At 37.7% G+C, this 9,072-nt stretch overlaps 1 protein-coding gene across 14 annotated transcripts in view; it reads left to right on the top strand.

The window, feature by feature from the left end:
- The first annotated feature begins 598 nt into the window (after nucleotides 1–598).
- Nucleotides 599–9,072, top strand: part of LOC123874130 (insulin receptor substrate 1) — a 31,380-nt gene continuing 22,906 nt past the window's right edge. For 13 of the 14 annotated variants that reach the window (XM_045919332.1, XM_045919330.1, XM_045919331.1 and 10 more), the window contains exons 1-2: nucleotides 599–1,643; nucleotides 8,694–8,877. In XM_045919332.1, the coding sequence (XP_045775288.1) occupies nucleotides 1,277–1,643; nucleotides 8,694–8,877 (551 nt within the window). In that variant the 5' untranslated portion in view covers nucleotides 599–1,276. The remainder of the gene's footprint in view (nucleotides 1,644–8,693; nucleotides 8,878–9,072) is intronic. The other variant, XM_045919329.1, reaches the window with a different exon arrangement.

Raw genomic sequence — 9,072 nt, 5'->3', positions numbered from 1 at the left:
ACGGACATTTTAATGAATGTTGCCATAGATAATTAACTTCTTTCGGATACTTTGACCCTATTATTTGAAATGTCAAATTACAATAACAGTGTCAATTACAATAATCTTGCAAAGAACAACCTATTCCTACTACAGTGATCTCGCAATCTAATAATATGTCACAACTACAAAACAAATATGTATAGTTTCATCTGGGTAGCACTTTGCGCAGAACTAAATAAATGCACAAGGGGGTAAAAATCTATTTTGAACACAGCGCTGTCATAGTTCTTGCCAGTTGCTCAAAGAGTAAAATAAATATTGTATAATTGCAATTGCTTCTACAGTTGGCTTTGAACGCACGTATCGTTGTCGTTCCATTGTGGTTCAGATAATGGAAAAATTATGATTTAACGATACGATACGATAGTTACGATGAACTTCTTATTAACTTTTTGGATTTAAGTAAATGCATTTAACCATGTAATAAAATTACTGAAATTTAATCAAAAAGTTACAATAAGCCGTACAACATTGATCATGAGGCATTAATTTCGTACTACTTTGCTAGGTTATTGTAGCGCGTTATTGTGGTTCGTGTATCCGAACTATACGGCAATATTGTATTTTCTTTTCTCGTAATCGTCGCTCGAATAAATGACACGCAATAGCGAGGAACCAATAAAAAACGACGCGCAAATCCAGGAGTTTGTAAATCAAGTGCATAACATACGAACGTTATAGTGTAATTTGACTCTTTCATTTGGTAAAATCGCTAAGTTGTAGAAGTGATGTGTAGCGCGTAAAATTGATTGTTTTGATGTCGCAGGAAGGCATGACCACGGCGTGACTTCCATGCCCTGCGTTCCTACGGAAGGGCGTGCGGATTACGTTTACTATGAATGATTTTATCTCTTTCTAAACTCGCGTATCTGTGAATGACCGAGTGTAATAGCGAGCGTACAAAATTATGGATTGAAAAGCGTTTGTTATTGTATTTCGGTTCGCACCGCATTGCTGCGGACTTATCGGCTGTTATCTTGTTCGCGAATCGGTGTGGTGTTAACATTTAGCAGTGTAGCACGGGCGGTCATATGGCGCCCACAGGACTCGGCCGAATTAGTTACGCCGTTCGGTTCGACGAGTTTACTATTTACGCACTATTGCAAAGAGATAGTACGTATTTTTAGTCGCGTCGACGGTATAGACTACAGATACAGTGACTTTCATCATAGTGCGTAAACAACTTCAAGGTTATCCGTCGTGTTTGTGCCAGGGCTGATGCGGAGGCGCTGAGATGGCGGCGAGCTCCGAGGGAGGCGCCGTGGTGCGCCAGGGCCACCTCTACAAGTTGAAGACTATGAAGAAGAAATACTTTGTTTTGCGCGCGGAAACTGCGGAAAATTCCGCGCGGCTCGAGTACTACGAGTCAGAGAAGAAGTTCCGTTCGGGGTCGAACCCTCGTCGAGTTTTGCCCCTGAAGAGTTGCTACAACATAACCCGAAGGTTGGACTTGAAGCAGAAGCATGTGATAGCCCTGTTCACTAAGGAGGAACAGCTGTGTATAGTGGCGGACAATGAAGTGGACCTGCACTCGTGGCTGACTGCCATCCTGAAGCAGTTCCGTTCTGATGACACCAGCGAGGAGTTACTTCATCCCATACGTAAGTTTTTCTTGACACAGTGTAAACTCTTATCAAATCTCACAATCATCAACATATAGCTGTCCACTGCTGGACATAGGTATCTTCTAAGGACTCCCACCACTGTCTTGTGCCACCTGAATCTATCAGCTCCCTGTTACTCGTTTGATAATAACTGTCTACCCAGTAGGCAGTCAAACTTAGCTGCTAGTAATTAGAAGAATAGACACCTTCTAGGCAAGGGCACCTTAGGTTGCATCTTCATTTTTCACCTACCTCGGTATGATAGCAGTCAAGCACATGTCTATTTACTTAGTCATTAAAAAGATATCACTTGTTTTAACAGTGAAGGAAAGGGAACTTGCATGGTTGAACATTCTCTATGATACTCTCAAAGGTGTCTGCAATTGGTACACTGTCACCTCAAGCCAAAACCTTTCTCACTCTAAGAGACTGGTACTCAGTAGTGGGTCATCTATGGCTGGAGATGATGAACCACAACTGTCTGAGGTATTGGTCTTTTTGAAACTTGGAAGTTCGAAAGAAATAAACTGGAAGCAAGGTTTTTATTAAAATAAACTTTAAGATATCCTATAAACTTTAAGTTCAGCCAAAAAAAAACTGGAGATAAGGTTTTCACTGTAAACTTTAAGATATCCTAAAAAGTCCTTTTGGATATTATAGAAGCAGGTGTTATTTTGCAGAAATCCATGATATACAAGGAACCAAAAGCTTAATTTGCTAGAATCCGCTAAACCAAACAAATCTGTATGGTGCAACATGCAGCATGCGACATGCACCGCCCGCCCTCCCACTGATAAACATGCAGGAAAAGCCAGCCACCAAGCAAGCCATATGCACCACCACCATGCAGCACCATAACAATCCCAAAACCACTCGACCCTTTTGAATAGTCAAAATGAATCATCCCTTTGATAAATAGCTTCTAAAACTCATACATAGGAGTATAAGAGATAAGAGAGTTTTTGCATTCACGTTTCCAAGTATGGCTTGCAAAAGTTGTTTTTCTGTTTTTAATCTTTATTTACATTGAATTATTTATGAATCATCTGATAGAAGTGTTAAGTATTAAACTAAGCTACAATGATTTTAGTTATTCATTATCAATGTATTGGTATCTTATCTTTTATTTATATAAAGTTTATATTTACTACAGATATATTATTACCTAATTAATATGTTATGTTAGTATTTAATTCTTTAAAAACTTACTCTGACTGAAACTGTGCTTATCTTACTTAAGTAACAATGAATTTTTATAAATTAAGTATAGCTGTTATTAGAACTGACTAGTTTGCGATGGGTTGACATGGCAATCAGGGTGGGGACACCCTGCACAGGCCCTGTGTGAACCTGGGGCATATGGATATGCAGGGCATCCCCCCACCTCATACCCCGGTTGCCATCTGTTGCATAATATAACTTAGAATTAAGTATGTACTTACTAAGAGAGTAAGTTTGAGGATAAATAATGAAAAATACATAAAGAACTGAGTACCTACTGATTTAGTTTAATTAGGGTTTCCCCTCTACTTCCTGGCTGTCGGTTTTGAGAATTCCCCTAAAATAATTATGTCACAAGTCACAACATAGTTGGACAAATTAACTTTCAACCATATTTCCTTATTATGATTTTTGTCAAATTGGTATTATAAGTCCAGAACCAAGGAAAAAACGTGAGGAAGATAGATTTATTCACAGTATTTGGAAAACTTCGGCGGGGAGGGACAACACACGCACAACAGACGGAAACGTTTAAGTGCGGAAACCAGCCCAGAGAGAAGAAGAAGAAGAAGAAGTATTTGGAAAAAGATATGGCAATAAATCTGTTGGCTTTTTAAAAATAAACTGTTTAAGTATAAAATAAAACATAATTAAGTGTAAAATATTTTTGAAATTGAAATAAATTCTTTCTTACCATGATTAAAAAAAAGCTACAGGAAAATTACTTAATTACTATTTTCAATTAAAACTTCATAAGTTGATCATTTTGACTTAAGTGGTGTTAGAACTTAAGTGATGGGACATTAGGTATTAACAGTCAACAGGTGTGCATTGTGCCTTGCTATTATTACACACACTCCATACTACCATACCACTAGCATAGTTAAATAGAGTAAGGCAACTCTCGGTTTGATCCTGAACCACTATATGTCAAATCTTAGGCTATGGTGATGTGAAATTATAGCAAAATAGGGTTACATTAGGGCTACACTAACATTTGCCACCTGCTAGTGACGTCGACGCCTCGACGTTTTGTTGGAAGTTCCCTAAGGCCTCATTCGCATGACAGCTTTTTTTTTTTAACGCGCAACACCGGGTTTTAACGCAACGCTTTTTTAAAGCTCGTGCGAATTTGGGCTAACTGTCGTGAATTGTGCCACTAGTAACAGTATGTTTCCACCCTAATATTGTTTGTATAACTTTATAAGGAATCAATAAACTGAAATCTATTAACTACTAGAAGTAGATATGGAATTATACTCAGAGTCATAGAGTTCCCAAGGCTACGAGTCACTGACCTCACTATGGGCCCTGATAAGTAAACACTAAACAATGTTCTATTATCAATCTCAATTAACTTAATGACAATGTTGATTAGGGCTGTCACTTGTGTGGCTGGGAAAATTCTGGGGAAGCGTGGGAAATAGTTTTGTACTCTACATATTCAATCTTTTGCTTATCCCAGTTAGTTATAAGTATCATCATCATCATCATCATCATGATCAACCCATTACCGGTTCACTACAGAGCACGGGTCTTCTCAGAGTGTGAAGGGTTGCTGGCCAAGTGAGGATTGGCAGACTACCTTTGAGAACATAATGGAGAACTCTCAGGCATGCAGGTTTCCTCACGATGTTTTTCTTCACCGTTAAAGCAAGTGATATTTAATTACTTAAAACGCATATAACTCCGAATAAGTATAGTTCTTAAATTCACGAGCGCGTGTGAACTTTACTTGTGGTTACGTCACGCATATTGCGTAAGTGTGTGTGCCTGTTGGACCAATCAATTGCGAGCAAGTGCTCGCAAACGCACACATTTATTTACTTCACTTATACAACTTAAACACAAGCATGAGCCATATGCGTTCATGAAATCCATACTAATATTATGAATGCGAAAGTGTGTCTGTCTGTCTGTCTGTCTCTCTGTCTGTCTGTCTGTCTGTCTGTCTGTCTGCTACGTTTTCACGGCCCAACCGCTGAACCGATTTTAATGAAATTTGGTACAGACTTGGAATACATTCCGGGGAAGGACATAGGCTACTTTTATTCCGGAAAATCAAAGAGTTCCCATGGGATTTAAAAAAATCGAAATCCACGCGGGCGAAGCCGCGGGCATCCCCTAGTTAAGAATATACCACACTGCGGAAGAAAAGTTTTGTTGGTACCTACTGATTGTTGTTTTACGTTAAAAAAAGTAACTGATGTACGTACATACTTTAATTTAAGTAATAACTTACTCATTTTATTAATTAATTATTAAGGAAAGACTGGATAAATTTCCACTGACTTCACCCTTTTCAGATTTAGGTTTTTTAACATCCTGTGTGAACTCCTTGATTTTTCCCAGATTAAAAAGTTGTTTATAGAATTATAAGATGGATTTTGGACTCTAACGATCAAAATTTCTATGATAAAAACCCTACAAAAATTTAAAAGTTTTTTCCCTGTTAAGTGACAACCCTAAATCCAATACCAATAGTGTATGGTGATATAAATTATACAATATAATTGGCACTCTAATGTTTTAAAAGGTTGAATGATATATTATTGAAGATTCGCGTAGCATTTTTTTTTTTTGTTAATTAACCAAGTTAATTTGCGTATTTGGAGTTTGTTGACCGTTTTAGTGTAGTAGTAATGTAATTAGCGTGGATAAAAAAACTTGAGTTTTTTCAGTCATTGATACCTTGTATCCTGTATACTAATCGCCATAATTATAGTCTCATTGAAACTAATTAGTACCTACTTAGTTTAGTTAAGACTGGAATAATTAACCATTATTAATTCATACTAGTTAACTATATATTATAATAAATGTGAAAGTGTGTCTGTCTGTTTGTTTACTTTTCGCGGCCCTTTCCGTTAATCGATTTTGACGTTTGGTATAGATACAAGCTACTTTTTATCCCGGAAAATTAAATAGTTCATAGTATTAAAAAAAATCTATATTAACGCGGACGAAGTCGTGATTAGTGGTTAAGGCTTCGACTTCCTATTCGGTGGTTCTGGGGTTTTATCTGGCTAGGCATCCCTAACTTTTCAGTTCCCGTTGGCACCTTTTTAGGTAAGGGCTACGGAACTCTAAAATCCGCGCCTTTTATAATTTTTAACCGACTTCCAAAAAAGGAGGAGGTTCTCAATTCGTCGGGATCTTTTTTTTTTTTTTTTTTATGTATGTTCCCCGATTACTCAAAGACCCCTGGACCGATTTGGAAATATTTTTTTTGTTTGAAAGGGTATACTTTGCAGGTGGTCCCATATAAATTTGGTGAAGATCTGATGAATATCTTCGGAGATGGAGAACAGAACTCCTCAATGGATAGGAGCAAATTGCTCGCGATCAGTGTAATAGCTTAGTAAACAGTAGGGTTTTAACTGGGCACAGCATATTATAGTACAGTGGGGCCACTAAAAATTGTGAAATAAAAAATTTTCAAAAGAAAAATAAAACCGACTTCAAAAACGACAAACACTAAAAAGTAAAAAATAACTTTTGTTTAGCTACACGTGTAATGCACCTAGGTATGAAGTCGGGCGAGCTTCACTCTTGGATTTCTAATTTTGTTTTAATATGCTCGCTCGACTTCATACCTAGGTGCATTACACGTGTAGCTAAACAAAAGTTATTTTTTACTTTTTAGTGTTTGTCGTTTTTGAAGTCGGTTTTATTTTTCTTTTGAAAATTTTTTTATTCCTTCATAATACGCTTCCTACTCATTAATTTAATGTTGTTTATACCACAGAGCCAGGTGTTTATGACTATAAATAGTTCCTATACATAAATGTTTATTTACTAGACTTTTCTACGAAATGGGGGAAGTCCGGTAGGTTCAAGATGCTATAATTTTTATTGGATTAATATTAAGTATTGGACATAAATATGGTGGAGTTGGGGCTACATAAAAAATAAACTTTACTGGACACGCGCTAACCTGCACCGGGCTAGCACGGAGGCTGTGCGGGTATGTGGGGCATCCCCACCCCCCGCTCCCCCCGATTGCCATCTCGACTTGTCGTACTATACTCGTACAACTAAGATCTTTAGTTTAACGCAATAAAAATATGAGTAAATAAATACTTCCAACCGTTCAAATCCTATTTTTTAGAATAGACTAGAAATATTTTTTATTCAAATAAGCTTTTACAAGTATTTTTAAATGGTTAAAAGCCTCTACCACAAGTTGGAATGCCCTTCCTACCAAAAAGAACAGGAAGAAACTCGGCGGTTGCTCTTCAAAATTTGATATATAAAAGTAATTGCAGTCCCGCGCATTGCTGGAGTAAGCTGCAGGTCAAATCTACGCTCTTTTATCATTTTCATCATACTAAAGTGCCATTCACTGACTGATCGTCAAAATCAACAGGGTACTTTCCGGTGACCTTACAATTTTGGCACGGAGGTAGAATCTCTTGGCACAAGTGAAGCGAGAAATCCGAAAATCAATGACTTCAAGAAGACGGGAAGTCTTGAATATTACTTATGACTTACGAAACAAATCGTGATAGGCACATTTCAGATTATTGTATAGATCTCTCTTCAAGGGCGTGCGACATCCCGCGAACGCTGCGAAACAGTGTGAATGGTTATCCCCGACCATGAATCTATACTTACTAATACAGATTTTAAATGCGAAAGCGGGTCCGTCTGTCTGTCTGCTAGATTTTCACGGCCCAACAGTTTAATCGATTTTTACGAAAGGTACAGATTTAGCTTACATCCTAAGAGTGGGCATAGGCTACTTTTATCCCGGAAAAATCCTAGAGAAAGAGTTCCTATGGGATTTTTAAAAATCTAAATCCACGCGGACGAAGTCGTGCGCATCATCTGGTCTATGATAAACAAGATGGTACTGACTTCGTCCGCTTGGATATAGGTAGTTTTAATCCCAAAGGAACTTTTTGATTTTCTGCGATAAAAAGTAGCTTATATTATGCTAAGTCAGGGTATAAGTTAAATAGAGATCTAAGTATTTCAAATTTGCCAGATCGGTCCAGTAGTTTTTGCGTAAAATAGTAATTTACTAATCGAAGTGGGATACTGATAAGGTTTTTGCTTCAAGTAATTATTGAAGTTAACTTTCTCTTACTTCTACTTCGTGTCCCCGACTGATTAGAAAAGGACCGACTGACTGACTAGACTGCGAAAAGCGCCAATGGATGGTTTCATGTAGTATTTCGTGGCGTTCCCATCCGATGTCAGTTTTGTTATCCCAGACCAAAAGACTGACTGACTAGACTGCGATTGTAGTCGCGCAGAGTATAATCTTCTATAACAAAATTCCTCAGTCAATTTTGGACTTGCCTTTACACAGGTTCAAAAAATCTATTAAAAATATGCTCTTGAGAAAAGCATATTATACTATCGAAGATTATGTAAATGATAAAAAAGCGTGGATTTGAACTTCGATTCGCTCCAGCAATGCGCAGGACTTCAATTGCTTTTATACATGGCATAATATTGTATATCAAATCTTTGAAAAGAGCAACCGCCGAGTTTCTTGCTGGTTCTTCTCGGTAGGAAAGGCATTCCGAACCAGTGGTAGATGCTTTTGACGATTCGAAAGAACTTGTAAAAGTCTAATTGAATAAAAACATTTTGAATTTTGAATTTTTGAATTTTGAGTTCGCGGCTCAGTTCACGGCCGCGAGTCTCGCGTAAATTAAGAGCGGGACTACGAAATAAATGTACTTTTCATTTCAAAATACAGAACCCTTTTTTCAATTCAATTCAATTTTACTAACCCTCGAAGCGTAAGCCACACACACACACACAAACACACACTAGTTATTATTTAGAAGTTTGTTAATCTCTTGATTTCAGAACACGTATGGCAAGTGAACGTGCAGAAGAAAGGCCTTGGAGCCTCGAAGAACATCCAGGGTCTGTACAACCTGTGCCTCACGGACAAGACGCTGACCCTGGTCAAGATCAAGAGCCACAATAACTTCATCTGCGACCTGGGCATACCCGAGCGCGTGGAGTACTCCCTAAAGCATATTAGACGGTAGGTGCCTACCATGTTTTACAGGGGCAAATCTAATGATACCTGAATTTTCGGATGGGTAAAAAATTGTAAGTCTTTTCTTGGGTGTAACAATAGATATCATTTTTGTAGTTAGCATCTCGAAAAACTTCGAACAGCTCAAATCGATTTTTTTTAATGCATCAGCCATCTTTGATTTTGAAAATGGATGTCATT

Source organism: Maniola jurtina, chromosome 17 (assembly GCF_905333055.1).
Source record: "Maniola jurtina chromosome 17, ilManJurt1.1, whole genome shotgun sequence".
Taxonomy (NCBI): domain Eukaryota; kingdom Metazoa; phylum Arthropoda; class Insecta; order Lepidoptera; family Nymphalidae; genus Maniola; species Maniola jurtina.
The sequence above is the reverse complement of the archived record's forward strand: the minus strand, read 5'-3'. Positions and strand labels throughout refer to the sequence as shown.